Here is a 15,437-nt window from a genome sequence, read left to right as displayed (position 1 = left end):
GCACACACTGAAAATATCACAAATTGCTCAGCAGTATGAACCTCCTTGAAACTATTCCTTTTGTTTTGCATAACACTGCTAGAGTGCACTTTGAAGTTGTTCATGGGTGTTCATTCCACACAGAGAGACAGAGCAGAAAAAAACAAACCTTGAAATGCAATTAGCATGAAGGTCAGGTTCTCAGCATCAATTCTTTTGCTCTACAAATCTGCTTGAATGGCACCACAACAGCTGTCAACACAGGCATTTCTTTCATCAGTATCCTGATAAAACTAGTTCACCATCAAAGACACACAGATATGGCACTATCAGTGTTTCACAAATGTTCTCAAACACTACCCTGTCTGAAGCCAAAACCCAGCTGGGCAGGTTAAACTAAATGGTAGCAGCAGTTACTGCCTCCAGCTGCTGACTCCTCTTCTACCCCAGAAGATTGCACCACATTTTGCAGCAGGGATGTTGCAGAAAATATGGATCCTATGACTGCTTCTGGTTTACACCATATCACATTTAAATAAACCACAGTTTAGCTTTACACACTGGACTACAAATTTTGGAATTTAACCTCTGTCAACACAGGATTTAGGTACAGTGTGGACTGAAACCAATGTCCTGCTTATTGGAGGAGCTGCTGTTTCAGTGAGACTACCACATCTTAAATAAAAATTCATCAACAGCCAGACAAATTACATGAGGTGGGATTAATGTACCCTGAATTTAAACAGCCTCAAAGCAGATACCTACATCTGGGCTAATTATCTAAATAACTTTTGCAGTTACATAGACAAATAAGCATCTACAGAAGGAGATAATTTTAGCCACCCACTTTTAACTGAGATAAACTGTGTGTTGGACATTCTCATTTTCCTCTACTAATTAAAGGGGACTGGCCCAAATGCAGACACCTACACCACAGACATCAAAAGCTTTGTGAGATGAATCCCACCATTTGTGTTGCATGAGTGTTAAATCAAAAATGTACATTCTCATCCAAGGCACACCAGCAGGAGTCCACCTATTACACCAAAAAGTATTGCAACAGAACTGAAAAGGCTAGTAGCTCAAAAAACATTTTCCAGCAAAAATATTTTTAAAAAAACCCTCAACAGTGGTGACATTTTAATTGGATATATTTTCACGTATGTTGGAAGGCAGAAAAAATCATATGGACTGGGACTATACGGAAATTAAAGAAGAGCTAAAATTCAAGCTCAGTAAAGATGGAAAAGTAAGTACAGTGGGCACCACTGAAAGTAAACATTTACCATGGCATAGTATAAATACCTCATTGGTGTATACATTCTAAATATAGGGAAAGAGTGGTAAAGTAAATACCATGGTACAGTATGGGTATTTATTTACTTTTTAAAGGAATTCACTGTATTAAGACTAATGACACTAAGAAGAAAAAAAAAAGTAAAGATGAAACATAGAATGAGAAATGCCATGAGCAAATATGCCAGAAATACAGTTGAAAACTAGAAATCACCTGCATGGCACCAACACAGAAAAACAGAAAGGTACACTTAAAAATTACTTCAAAAAACTGATCCTGACTAGTCTATCTAGCCTTTTCCACTAAGCCAAATATATGTGTATTATCCACATTTTTATAATTTGAAATAGTAACAGTACTTTCAGAATAATATTGACTTTTATTAACTTCTGGATTTTTATGGTTGTAAGAGTAGAGGATCTCCTTGGTATGCAACCTAAACCTCCTTCCCTGCTGTGCTAGCTGATGTTTTATTGTCACATAAAAAGAAAACTCTCTCTTTCCTGTGACTACCTTTATTTATTTATTTCCCTGATTAACCAAATTCAGCTGCGTCATTCCTTCAATCATCTCATAAATCACATATTCTGTCTTCATAATCAATCTTATAAATCTCTTTTATTCTCTCTAGAATGGGTAGACCAGAAATGGATATTTCCATTTCCGACAAATTCTCATCAGTTTCACACATGGACAATTCCCTTTACAGATTGGTGCCACATATTATTTTTTGAGTCAGTGCAACTCCTGCATCTTTATGTTGCAGTTTTACCACTACATTTTATCCCTCATACTTCACCAGTTGGATTTCTTCCCCGTTCCATACCTTGCTTAAGTTTCAGCATGTTCATCCCCGGCCATTACTTCTATTTCTCAAGTTCTGATTTTAATCATGTTCTTTAAAACAACCCCATCCTGTCCCCAGAATATATATATATATATATATGATATATATATATATATATATGTGTGTGTGTATATATATGTATATATATATATATATATATGTGTGTGTGTGTGTATATATATATATATATATATATATATATATATATATATATATGTACACATACACTGCAGTTTTCAGGTGTACTCCTTGCTCACACGTCGTAAGTGTTCAACCAAAACAGAAGAGGCTCCAACACCTTCAATCTGTTTAAAAGGAGATTCTGTCAATTTTCTCTCACAAAAACATCAGGGTAGAGAGTGTCAAGAACTTTCCAGAGTCAAAATACGGTACTTACTACTTCCCTAACCACTGGGTGATTAAAAGAGTAAAAATGGATTGGTTTGACATGATTTCTTCTTGATGAACAGGCATTGGCAGTTTTCATCAGCTTGTCTTTGAGTCATGCTTCATCAGTCCAATAATACTGAAAGAAGTCCATGAAAACTAATCATAATTAATTAGCACATCTGAAAAGCAAATAATTTTCACTCAACTGAGATGCTTACCTCCAGTAATTTGAGTCAGAAAAAAATGTGGTCTCACCACAGCCCGAGGTCCCTTATCCAGCAGTGACCACAAAAACTCAGGCAAAAACACCAGGCAAAATTTCCTTTGAAAATAAAAACCCAACATACTAACTAGTACTGATATATTCTTTAAACACAAAGAAAGAATAGCTAAAACTGCCAAACTTTCCTCTACCAAGAAAGTTAAGACAGGCATTTTCTGCTGGAAAACTACTACCTGGCTAGAAGTGAAATGTAAGGAACTTACATGCTACCATGTGGCAGCCCGGAGTTTATAGAGCTTTAAACTGGGCAAAGATCCCTGAATAGACCTTGAGGTTTCAGCTACTCTTTTGGAAAAGAGTAAAAATCAGGAAAACTGTGGCTTTTGCCTGGAAACAGGAAAGTGGTATATGGCCAAAAATATTGTTCCCAAACACTGAAAAAATTGCACCAATATTTAGAAGTATCTCCTTATTACAGCTTCATGTGTTTGAGCTCCTTGTGTTGAAGAAGTAAAACCAGGAATAGGACCCAGCAGACATGACTAATCACGTTTAGTCTCTGTGTACTCTAAGCATGTTAAAAAAACCGTGCTGGAATATTCAGCTTTCCAAGGTGTTCTGAAACAGTGCATTTTCTTTGCTGCTTTTTAAAAGGAGTGCATTGAGACTGTCTATTAGGACATGACTAAAAATTCTTCACTTCTATATTCTAACAGGAATAGAAGAGAAGCAACAGCATGAAAGCTGATCTTGATTTCTCTAGTTTGTCCATTGTCAAATTATGAATTGCACACATTCATTACAAATACTATTCATGAATATGTATAGCTAATCACAAACTGACCAGAGCACAGGTTCTTACCTCAAATCCTAGTAGTGACTACCAGGTTAAACTCACTGTAACTGATTGCTTTCATGCAGCAGTTTTAGACATGTTACAGAATTTCCTGGACTTTGAACAGGAATTAGCTGTGGTATCTCAAATATGTGTCAAACTAAATGCTTTTAAAAGATGACCACTGTGTTTTGACATAAGTGAATTGAACTGACTGCCAGAAAGCATTCATTGATCATTTGTGACTTGGCATTACTCTCAGAAATAGTTTCAAATAAAATCTCAAAAAAACATTGGAAAACGTATTAAAGGAATCCCTGACCACTTGAAGATCCAACAGGGAATTCAGGACAAATCTACTGTGATATATATGAGGCTGCCAAATTCAGGATTTAACAGCCTCATTTGAAGAAACTGTTATCTTCTTTCATAATAAAGTGAAATTTGTCCATCTTTATATTACTAGAGGATAGTCTTTTGCTTGAATCACGCTTTTTTAATGATAATGACTCACGCCAAATCTAAGGCTGATTATATTTACATAGAACGGGATAACTTCATATCTAGTATTTCAATGAAATAATGTTAGAAAATAAGTAGTTTTTTTCTCAATTAAAAAGAAAAAAATTAGTTGAGGAAGATTCCGAGGCAAATATGAAAATGGCAGGCAACAGGGAGCTACTTTCATAGATTTCATTGATTCTTTCTGTGTTCTGTTCATATGTTATACTTCAGCTTAGATTCTGCTACTACTGATTAATATTTAATGATCTTCTTTAATTTGGGGACAAAAAAACTTCTCAAAAGCAAAAGTAAAAGAGGAACAGCATCTGTCCTGTGTTGCTAATTATTTTATTTTGGGAGAGCTCCCTTTAACTTTGAGACAGTAAGCCTTTTTGCTACTTTCCACTTTCAGTTTCTTTACTTGGAGTTGCTTAGTTGTTGTTGGCATTACATCAATAGAAGTCATACCACTTTTTTTCCTTGGCCACTTCACATTGCACAATCCTTTGCTAAAACTGCCAGGGAGAATAAGAGGATAAGTCAACGTCACTGTGTTCTTTGATGCAGAGTCAGTAGCCTTTGAGCACAGGCAAAGGAGCTGAAGCACTTCCACCAATCTTTGAAGTGAAGCAGAAAAGTGGAAAACCAGAGGGAAAGAGGGCAGGTTAACTCTGAATAGAGCTGCTCTGTTCTTGGCACCCAAAGTGCTCCTCTTCAGCCACTTAGGCAATTCCACAAACCAAAGCCCTGTGCTCAAAAGGAACAGGAATTGTTTTTAATCAAGCATCCCTGAAAAGTTTTGGCAAGATGGGCAAGATACACTAAACAGAGACATCAAAATGTTTTGTCAGGAAGGTCTAGGAAATTTAAAAGGGCACTTCAGAACAGAAAAATTCACCAAAAACATGTGTATGCATTACAAGGCCTCCCTTTTCTAATGCTGTTTCAATTCTCCTAGGGATACTACAAGAATAAAAAAAATCTCATTTAGGAACTTACAGAGTCACATAGAGAGGAGCTGCTACTCCCTGATTAAACTGATCATAGAACCTAAATGCATTGCAAAAACAGCAAGAAAATTTATTTTGATCCCTATTCAGTCCCTATGATACCATGAATAATATTTTACTATTATGCAAGAGCTCTATGCACTAGTGGGTTCATATTTATCCAAAGTCCAATGGTTTGTATTTAACTATAACAGAAGATTGCCTACAGGAAAATTTAAAACAAAATCTAAATAAGCAAAATTTCTTAATTTTTTTTTCTTCTGAAGTCTTCCTGAAGCTACTGAAAGGGAGGCAAGTCTTCAAGCCTCCCAAAATATAAAGCCCTTCATAGAAGTCAAGAATTAGTCATGATTTTGAAAGGAATTATATGGTATTAACACTTTCAACACATCACTACCAAGATTTTCAAACTAAGACTTACAGAAATATTATACCAAACATTATACCAAACTAAGAAAAAATATATCTTTTTTTCCTCCTCTGTGAACAAAATATGGGTCCAACACTGCTGCCAGATATACATCCAGAATTTTCCTGAAGAACCACACAGCTCTATGGTACAGCTTTAAACAAAATATGTACAACTATACACAAATATTCTAATCTGAACTGTTTGAAATGCACCTCTAGAACTTTGTACCTTCCTCACAAGTCTTCCAAAGTAAAACTTTATAGAAGCAAGTTATGGGCTTTGCAATGACATCCCTGGTATTTATTGGCAGGATCTGGCCAAAAGACTAGAGATAACGAAATAAGCAAAGACTTCCTTGCCCTAGAAGACACTGGTGTCTCCAATTACAGTAATTACAAAATGCAGTGCATGGCTCGGGGCCAAGAAATACCAGGTTGAAATGCTCTGCTATCTGTCAAGTTGAAACCTGAATACTCTTAAGTATAGCAAAGGCATATGTATGGAATGGGGATCTCACATTAATCATTTGACATCTTTCTTTGGGAAAATATGTATTAAATCAAGGAATTAATGCTAAAAGAATGATTTAAAATAGAGTGCATATACATTCATTAACCAAAATGACTTTTGTGAATATTATTCTTGGTGATTTATTTTATTTTGCAAACTACAACTGTTTGGAACATAGAGGAATTAACAACTTCCACTATCCAAATAATAATGACTATTTTTATAGTCTTGACTGCAATAACCATGAAAGAAATTGGTTTTCATTAATATATTCAGGTTTACTAAGGTGCAATGCTATCAATGAAATTATTGTGAAAAAAATTTTTTCCAATTTCAGTTCATGATACACAACTAATGCTTAAAAAAAAAAAGATTAGGAGTTCAGGAAGTTTTTTGCCTTTTTATTAGGCCTTTACAATTTAGTAAGAATTTATTAATATGCAGCAAACCCTTTCTAGCTGAATAAGAGGACTATTTCACATGAATCCACAACAAACCATATGAGAAAGTATGACACAACGCTCTATGCTCTGCTCAGGTGCCTTAGAAGGGGAGCAGAGAAACCTCATTCCTCTCTCTTTCCAGCACTGTTAAATTCATGTGCACAGCAAAGAGAAAATGTTCCTTACACCTTTCTTTAAAAGGAAGCAATCCAAATAAAAAAATATACAACATGCATTTGCCATGCATTTTCATAACACACTGTTCATCATAACCTCAAATAAAGATTTTTCTTTTTCTATTTAAGTCATAATGTCAACAACCCAAAAACTCTCTCAACTTTGAAGGAGAAGGTCTAGGAAAGAATGATCTAACATGCAGTCATAAGGTCACATAAGGCTACTGCAGAAGAGTTTAATGAATTTTTGCAATACTGCTCCCTACAGAGGAGCTTATGCACATTCCCACACCAGAATTCTTCCATACAGGAAAAGAGACAGAAGGTGAGGTGGAGGATCCAAATCAGCCTTAAGATACAATAGACAAAACTGAAAACAATGACAGCATCAAATTGCCAGGACTAAACAATATCCTTCAAGAACCTGGAAGAACTTGTTCATTACACTTCTGTTTACTGTTCAGTACATTATCTCTCTTGTTACCATATTAACAAAAACCAGCACATGGTTGATAATATTTTAAGAAGCTTCTAGAAGATCCTGAGAAACCACAGACTAAAAACTGACTTCCACTGGAATGATTTTATAGGGCAAGTTAAAAAAATATGAAATAAACAGATAATTACTCCCACATATATTACACCTTGAAGGTGTCAACATGCAAATGCAGTGAAATTTTCCACAGAGTTCCTAAGTTACTTAAAAATAACAAACAAACAAAATTAAGCTATCATAAGGAAAAGGAAAAAGTGATAAATGACAGAGAAGGGATTTAAGAATACAAAATAATTTTCAGATTCCCTGCAAGATATGTCCATGGTCTCTGCAGCACACCTTCTCCACAAAGGCCCAAGAAAAGAGAATGCAATATACTGTTCACTATTTAAGACAGGTAAAAACAGGATAGGAAAAATGAAAGATAAAGACAGGAGACTCATTAATGCTAAGTGACTGGACAACAAAATGATTTACAGCATTCAGTGTGAATGAATACAAAGTAATAAGGACATTGCTGGAGATAACAGCCAACTATATATACACAGTGGTGTAGTAAATGACCTCTTAGCACATTAGAAAGATCTTGAAGTCATTGTCAATAGCTCTATGAAACATGTCAGCTGTAGGACACTAAGTCAAAAAGTAAAAGAATGTTAGAAATTATTAGGAAGTGAAGAAAATAAATACAGTATAACAATTTGTAGTATGCCATAACTATCCACAGTTTGGTTTGTCCCTTTTGCATTAAAAGGAAAACAGGACAACCATTGCAAAATGGAACAGCTTTTCACATAGAACAGTTTTCAAGTAAAGGAATTAGGATTTTTCAGCTGAAAGCCTTGTGATCACTGAGGAAATTACTATTTCTCACAATAAAGAAAAATAAGGCATCAAATAGAAGTTTAAAGGAAAACAAATGTAGTTTTTTACGCACTACATAATTAAATTTATAGAGCTCTGAAAATTGATGCCGTGGATTCAAAAAATACAAGTAGAATCAGAAGCTTTCAGATTAATAAAGAAAATTCCATGTGAGACTATTCCATCTGATGCAAAAAGTACAACAGCAGATTGAGGAAGTCCCTTAGCTGCTGTTTGCTGGAAGCTGGGGTGCTTCATTGCAGAAGTTTCTCTTTTCACATGCTTTATTCTTATCCTCTTATCTTAGGAATCCATTACTGCTCACCACCAGAGCCACAGTACTTGGGAAGATGAACTTTTCATCCAGTAAGTTCAGCCAGACAACCATGAGAACACTTTGTTCATTAGACCTAGCTGCTGTGAATCTTCCTGCACTGTAACTTTAGGTCTCTGAACTATGACAGCCCAATAATGTTTGCTTTTTCAAAGCATATGGAAAGAGTGTACAGCTCAGTAATGCAACTTTTTCATTTTCCTTGGGGTTTTTTGGTTTTTTTTTTTTTTGGCTTGTTTGGTTGGGTTTTTTTTTTTTTCTTTTTTGTTGTGTTTTTAATAGAACCAAGATTTTACGCTGCAGGCCTTATCTCAAAGGTAAGGCTGGACTTTGTGAGTAATAAAACCAATACCTCCTACCCAATGTGGTTCTCAATCCCACCCATTCCTCAGTTATGCATTTCTACCTTCTTTATCGGCACTGGTGCTCATCTGATTCTGCCACACAGGGAGACAGTGTCATGACTCAGAGTGTAAAAAAACCCTTAATTATGTGTTTTAAAATTAAATCTGATTCTTTAAGTACTTGGATCAGTCTCATCATCCACTCAGGGGCATTCCACAGGCAGGAGCAGGACAGAGGCACTTCAGCCAGAGCTGCCTTTTAGTCTGGAACATCTCAGGTAACCTGACAGTGCAGTGGGAGCATGCAGCCCCCACATACTTCTCCCAGCTCCAAACACTCTTGGATATCTTAAATTTCTCAACTACACCACACATTTATGGAGATAGATGTTTATCAGGGAGGCACCTGGACCTTGCTCATCTCCATTCAGGTTCAGTGAGACATAAAACTTCACTCCCTCAAGCAGAACTAGCTCTATTCACAAGGAGAGGCTTTACTAATACAAAGGGCACTTTACAGGGACATGAGTGTGCCAATAGCAGGAGACATGTTTGCCAGCATGCCTATATTAATAAACCACACCAAAAGTAGACAGTAGTATTTCAGCTGCACTCATTTATCTTGCTGAACGTCAGGTAAGCATTTAGATGGATGGTTTCCCTCTTCTGGAGCACTATTATCTTTGTTAAGACATTGAAAGGAAAATCTCTAGGAGTAATATAAAAATATATGTGCAAACAATCCGCAGTCCTGTCCTTTCCTCATTCTGCTCAAGCAGCATGTGGTTCCCACTGTCTTCTGAACCCTCCTGTCTCCATTCCCAATGTCAACTCTCACCTGCTTCCTCCAGATACTATCTTCCTCCCCACTTACTAACAGGTTTAGACTTTTCAAATGGCCTCTTAGCAAATGTCTATGCTCTTAAACTAGTTTCATAAACTTCTGATCCAAATCACAGTCACAGGTCTTAGATTAACCATATCCATTCCTCAAATGCTCTTTCTCTCCATTACAACAATTCCTCAACACCTGCTTGATCACTCAGGCTCTCTCCACACCCTTGTCATACCCTCCACAGGTATCTATCCCTCTGACCACACACTTTAAACAGACCCTTTCACAGGTCACAAACCCTTGCCTATCCTAATCCCTCATTTCCTAGGATATTATGCCAAAATTGAATCCCACTCTCTTGAAAGCTGCTGCCCTGTTCTGAGTAAAACTGGGTAATTGCTTTTCCATGCTACTTGTACTCTCTGGCTCAGGCACCATTGGAGAGCACAGAAAAAACAACAAAACCAAAAAAACTTGTTCCAGATGTAGACCCAACACAGAGTTTAAGCCCAAGTGTGTGCAGTGCTGGAGGAATCTTTGAATAAAGCTGTCAAAAACCTTACTTCTGTGAGTATATCCAAATTCTCCTTTCCAAGATATATAAGACAGGCAAATGTAGTATGGCATTAGGAATGGAAAAAGCCACATAACTACAAATACCTACGCTTTCAGAGAATCTCAAGAAAAAGGCTTGCACTATTTTAACAAGGGAAAGCAACAGTCTTCCCAATTCTTCTTTTACAAAAAGACTTAATAGCTTGTTTTTGAGCTTTCAAAAAAAAAGTTGGCCTGAGTGACTGGGAGCAAAATGTTAACCTCTATTATAGCAAGGTCTGAAAAAGTCGCAACAGAAAACAAAGTTTACGAATATGTGCAGACAATTGTAACTCAATGGGTTAAAGGGGTTTCAGGTATTATCATCCCTTTGTTTGGAGATGATATGTGGCAATATATCCTGTGATTTCATTCCTGATGGCTCTTAGTCTAATACAATAACTCACATAGGTAAATTTAAGTTAAACTGCCTTTAATGGGGGATGGACTAGAGAACCTTTAAAGGTCCCCTCCAACCCAAACCATCCTATGATTCTACTGATGGTTTAAGCAAGCATGGCTTCTCCAGGACCCATATATACTCAGTTCAAACAGATCTCCAACCTGAAAATCACCACTCCAGTCCAGGAAAGATATTTTTATCTGGAAATGTGCTAATATAAACCTCTGTCATGGCAAGTGACAAGAAATCTGTAAAATATTTGATATAAATAACTCAGCCTATACCAATGCTCTTTCTCTGGTGCATGAACAGATAAGTCAACAATATACCATGTGGACACAGGAAAAAGGTGCAGAAAAAAGAAAAGTTGCCCATTTTTGTTAAACCTCTAGACTTCTTAAAAGCTCTAATGACCTGATTTCATCTGCTTAGCAAGGAGAGATAGAATTAGCCTTGAACTATGGCATAAAAACAAAGTTCAGAAACATGGAATTTACTGCCACTAATAATAGTCCAAATATAGAGGCTTCCTAAGGAAAAAAAAAAACAAAACAGAAATTACATTATTAACTTGAACACAGAAATATACAGCCCTCCAGTAACATGTGCCAACTTAAATAGAAGACTTTCTTGTTGTAAGATCCTAATTTTATTCAGAAATGCCATCCAACCTAGAAGCATGGGAAAGAATACATGCATGCTATCTTGAAACTTCGTTGCTCAGTACTCTTCTCAGATGCTAAATTTTAGGCCACAATTACAGTCAACTTTATTGAGTACTGCTGTTTTGGAAATTGGCCCCTAACACTGAGGAACTGCCACTTAATATTAGCAGAGCTATGAGAGAATAAACACATTAATGTAAGTAGAGCAAGACACTTGATGCACAAACAGGCATTTTTACCTCGCAGTTCATACCTGTACAAAAAAAAATCCAAAAAACAAGTGACAAGTACTTTAAATGAGAAAACAAGCAAGCTAAGACTGAAAGTATGTTGTTTTATAAAGTGATAGCAACTATTCTAAGAACATTTTTTTCTGCATGTCACTATCCGTTTTTCCTTACCATATATTCCATATTGGAAGCTGGTGGATACACCTGACCCCGTAATTTATTATGAAGATCCAAGATACTTTGCATATCACTGTCTGTGATAGCCCTTTTCCCTCTCTGCTTGGCGATCCACCACTCACCATCTTCATCCATGTACTTTTCCAAAAGTTCCTCTAAGAGCGTGGCATTGGGAAGAACCATTGCAGAAACTGCTTGAGCTATGAATAGCAAGGTAGTTACTCTGAGCCATTCCTGTACTACATACTTCATGATGAATGATCTCAAAATGCTCAGGAGTTAGCTCCAAGACAAAGTCTTTCTTCCAGGTTTGCTGGCTGTAAATGCATAAAAGAGAGTAAAGTAATTTGTAGACTGAAGGACCGGCCTGTATGGATTTATTAAGCAACAAAATCTTTAGTTCCTACAGATTTTGTAACTGTTGTTCTAGGGGGAGAGAGCAGGATGCTGCATTTTTTACTCTAAAAGTGCACACTGTTGATTGGGAAGATAGTTTATCTTCAGCCTTATGAACTTCTGTTTGTTCAAGTGGTTTTATATATTACATTGACATGCACATTTCAGTGCCTGCATGCAAAAAGCATGCTTTTCATATCTGCTTAAAAGGAGCCAGACATCGATGAAGATTAGACTGTAGATAAGGTCTTCCAGTATTGGAACTTAACAAAAGAAGGTTAAAGGCTTGCAGTCATTGCCAAAGTGTAAACTGAAATCCACAATTAACTTGATACAAAGTATCCCTTCTTAGCGCATTTCAAAATATGACCTTGATTAAAGCTTTTGTTTTCCAAACCCCTAATTAAAATAAAGGTATTCAACTCGGACACGAAAACGGGTGAGACGGCGTTTTTCTAGTCACCAAGCAAAGGAAAGCACTGAAAACTCGCAGAAAAAGTAGCACCACTTGCAAGAATGCAACATTCTAACAACGCCGACTACGCGACTGAGCGCTTCAGGCAGCAAAGCCGAGGTCGCTCCTTCTCCCTGGGCGAGCCCGCGCGAATCCCTCCACAGCAGACCCGGCGGCCGGGAGGGAAGCACAAAGGGCAGAGCCGAGCGCTCCCCAGCGCGCCGCCCGCGCCCGGCCCCGCTCTCGGCGGGGCAGCCGACCCGGCCGGAGCGCCCCCGGCCGCCGGGCCCGCCGCCGCCGCGGGAGGATGCTGCGGGAGGATGCTGCGGGGAGGATGCTGCCCCCGCCAGTGGCCTTACCCTCCGGCGGCGGCTGCCCGCTCTCCCCGCAGCCAGCTTCGCTCCGCCGCCGCCTCCTCGCCACGCCCGCCTCGGGCCGGGGGCGCGGGCACGGCCTGGCCCCACCGGCTGCGGCGAGCGGCGCTGGGAGCGGCGCGGCGGGCGCGGACGTGTCCAGCAGCGGGGCCGCCGCCGAGCTCAGCCGCCGCCGCAGCCTCCCCCGCCCGCCTCCGGGTCGCTACCAGCGCCCCGAGCCGCTCCACGCTTCTCCCCACGGCGCCCGCCCCGCCGGGCATTTATCGCAGGCGGCGGTGACGTGCGGCGGACAGCCCTCCCCGGCACCCCGCGGGGCGGGACGGCCGCGATCTGCGCTCCGCGACCCGCTCCCCGCGCTCCGGGCACCGCGCCCGCCCCCGGCCCCCGCACCCCAGCACCGGAACCCTCACCAACCCCCCGGGGCCATTCCTGGAGTCCGCGGGCAGCAAGGGCTGCCCGGCACCGCAGCCACCAGCAGAAGCTGGCCGCGGTCCTGCAAAAGCGATCGCCCAGAAAAGTCGAGGGAGGCCCCGTCCCCAGCCGCCTCCATCCTTGGCAGCAGGCAAGGGGATGCTGAGCCGGACTGCTCCTGCTGAGACTCAGGAAAGAGTAAAGCCTGTGAGCTCCGCAAAAGTCCAGAACATGTGAATATGGCTGGAGGTATCAGGACAGGAATTTTATTGTGGATTCAAACCAGTTACATGAGACTTCTCTTTGCAAAGTAGAATTCAAAAGTTTGTAAGCACTCATTGCTGTGCCAAGCAAGAATAGGCATCAGATACATACTTTTTGTTGTATCAAAGTCTTCTAGACTGAAATTTTTTGCGAGCTGATGGGGTTGACAATTCATTTACTAAGTATTATTTGTTACAATGGGCTAACGGCCGGATTGACCAACTTCCAGTCTTCACAGGACTGCTGTATCAGCTTCCAAAAGTTTTCTGTATTTTCATTTTCAGAAACTGAGAGGCTGGGGTTAAAATCCATCAGAATCCAGCTGGCTTCAGACCAACTCTAGAAATGCTTCCAAATTTCATGGGCCCAAGAGAAACAATGCCATGCAAGCAACACACTGCTGCTTCTTGTGCTCTCTTTTTTTTAGTTATAATTTCCCTAAGGACTTTGGAACTAAGTACAGGATGCTGTACATAGTCTTTTACTTACACACTTTTACTTGCACACTTACACACACATTCTAAAGATCTTATGCTCCATATTGGTTGATCTCTGTACCTTTTTTTCTTGCAATCCCACAATTGGATTTCTGGGCTCAAGTATTGGGCACTAAAATTTTTTATAGTAAAACTGTATGAGGTAAAACACCACTCTGCAGCTGCATACACAGACTAGATGCAAGATTTTTCAGTGTTTATGTACCAGGATTACTTATCACTTGTCATTTTGAGTACAGAAGAATGAGCCATACAGAATAAGCCATGTACTTACTTCTTACAGAATAAGCCATGCAGAAGAGTTTAAAGAAACAGGAAGGAAACAAAATAATAGAAGTATTTGCTGGAGTCTATATGTCACATCTGGATTATTTTTTTTAAATATTCACATCACTTTTGTATTGCTATATCTTGTTTCCATCCTCTTTAGGCCTCTGGAGGCCAAAATGCAGATTCTGTTCTGTGTAGGGTCACAAGTGTTATTTCAATATAAAGCAGTAGAATAGCTGTATTATTAGACCCAGTAATGATTGCGCACAAGAAACTGAAAAATTTTAAGAGAGTGAGGATATTTGTGGGGTTCGCATCAACTAGAAATTGCTTTAGTCGTCCCTTTCCATCAGCAGTGGATACTTGCTGGGTTTCAGACAGAATATAGATCAAATATCACTTACTGTCTTTGATTTTGAGTATTCATCACACTTTTCCTGAAAGCACCAGATCATATTTGGTCTTTGTCAAATTGAAGACATTGTTTTATGATGCAAGTTTCAGATTCATTAAAATAAATCTTAATGCAAAAAGAGATAGGCCTCCTTGAAATAGTTTTTTTTTTTTTCTTTTTGTAGTTTATCAATTAATTTTTCAGCAAATGCATAAACCCTTTTCACTCCATGACTGAGCCCTTTGAGTTTGATTTTTGGCTGTATGGTTTGTGGCCACATAAAAGTGTTATGATTTTGACAAACAATATTTTGACACATCCACTAATTTTTGTGTGTTAGTATAATTAAACATTGCTGGATCTCTTAATCAGAATGGGAGTGGCCCTTTTCTCTTTTTTTTTTTTTTTGTTTTGTTTTGTTTGCTTTTTTGGATTTGTTTAAACCTCTGCCATTGGATGCATAACTGCCACCCACAATTTAAAATTATTATAATAAACAAGCACCATTACATCTCTTGAAACTAAAACTAAGCATCCGCCCTTACCAAAGGCACATGCAGACAGTGCACATGCAAACAGATGGACTGACTGTATTCTGAATAGCTGTCACAGCAGCAACAAAAATTGCAACCAAAAACCCACTTGAAAGAAATTAATAAGAGGTCACCAGGTACATGCTGCACAAACACAGACAATTTGACACTAAGAAAATTCTGAAAAGGAAAATTTTACCCCGAACTTTGGCTAAAAGAGATTTAAAGTGTGAGAGGAAAAAAGTATCTTCTGCTGACAGAATCTTCCTGAATTGG

At 38.8% G+C, this 15,437-nt stretch overlaps 1 protein-coding gene across 2 annotated transcripts in view; it reads right to left on the bottom strand.

The window, feature by feature from the left end:
* Window positions 1-12,942, bottom strand: part of CRISPLD1 (cysteine rich secretory protein LCCL domain containing 1) — a 37,685-nt gene extending 24,743 nt beyond the window's left edge. Inside the window, exons 1-2 of one of the 2 annotated variants that reach the window (XM_064703556.1) lie at window positions 12,778-12,942; window positions 11,563-11,885 (exon numbers count right to left, since the gene is read on the bottom strand). In XM_064703556.1, coding sequence (XP_064559626.1) covers window positions 11,563-11,820 — 258 coding nt within the window. In that variant the 5' untranslated portion in view covers window positions 11,821-11,885; window positions 12,778-12,942. Of the gene's footprint in view, window positions 1-11,562; window positions 11,886-12,777 lie in introns of those variants that run through there. The other variant, XM_064703557.1, reaches the window with a different exon arrangement.
* Window positions 12,943-15,437: the final 2,495 nt, after the last annotated feature.

The sequence above is a fragment of the Zonotrichia leucophrys genome, chromosome 2 (assembly GCF_028769735.1).
Source record: "Zonotrichia leucophrys gambelii isolate GWCS_2022_RI chromosome 2, RI_Zleu_2.0, whole genome shotgun sequence".
NCBI classification, from domain to species: Eukaryota; Metazoa; Chordata; class Aves; order Passeriformes; family Passerellidae; genus Zonotrichia; species Zonotrichia leucophrys.
The sequence above is the reverse complement of the archived record's forward strand: the minus strand, read 5'-3'. Positions and strand labels throughout refer to the sequence as shown.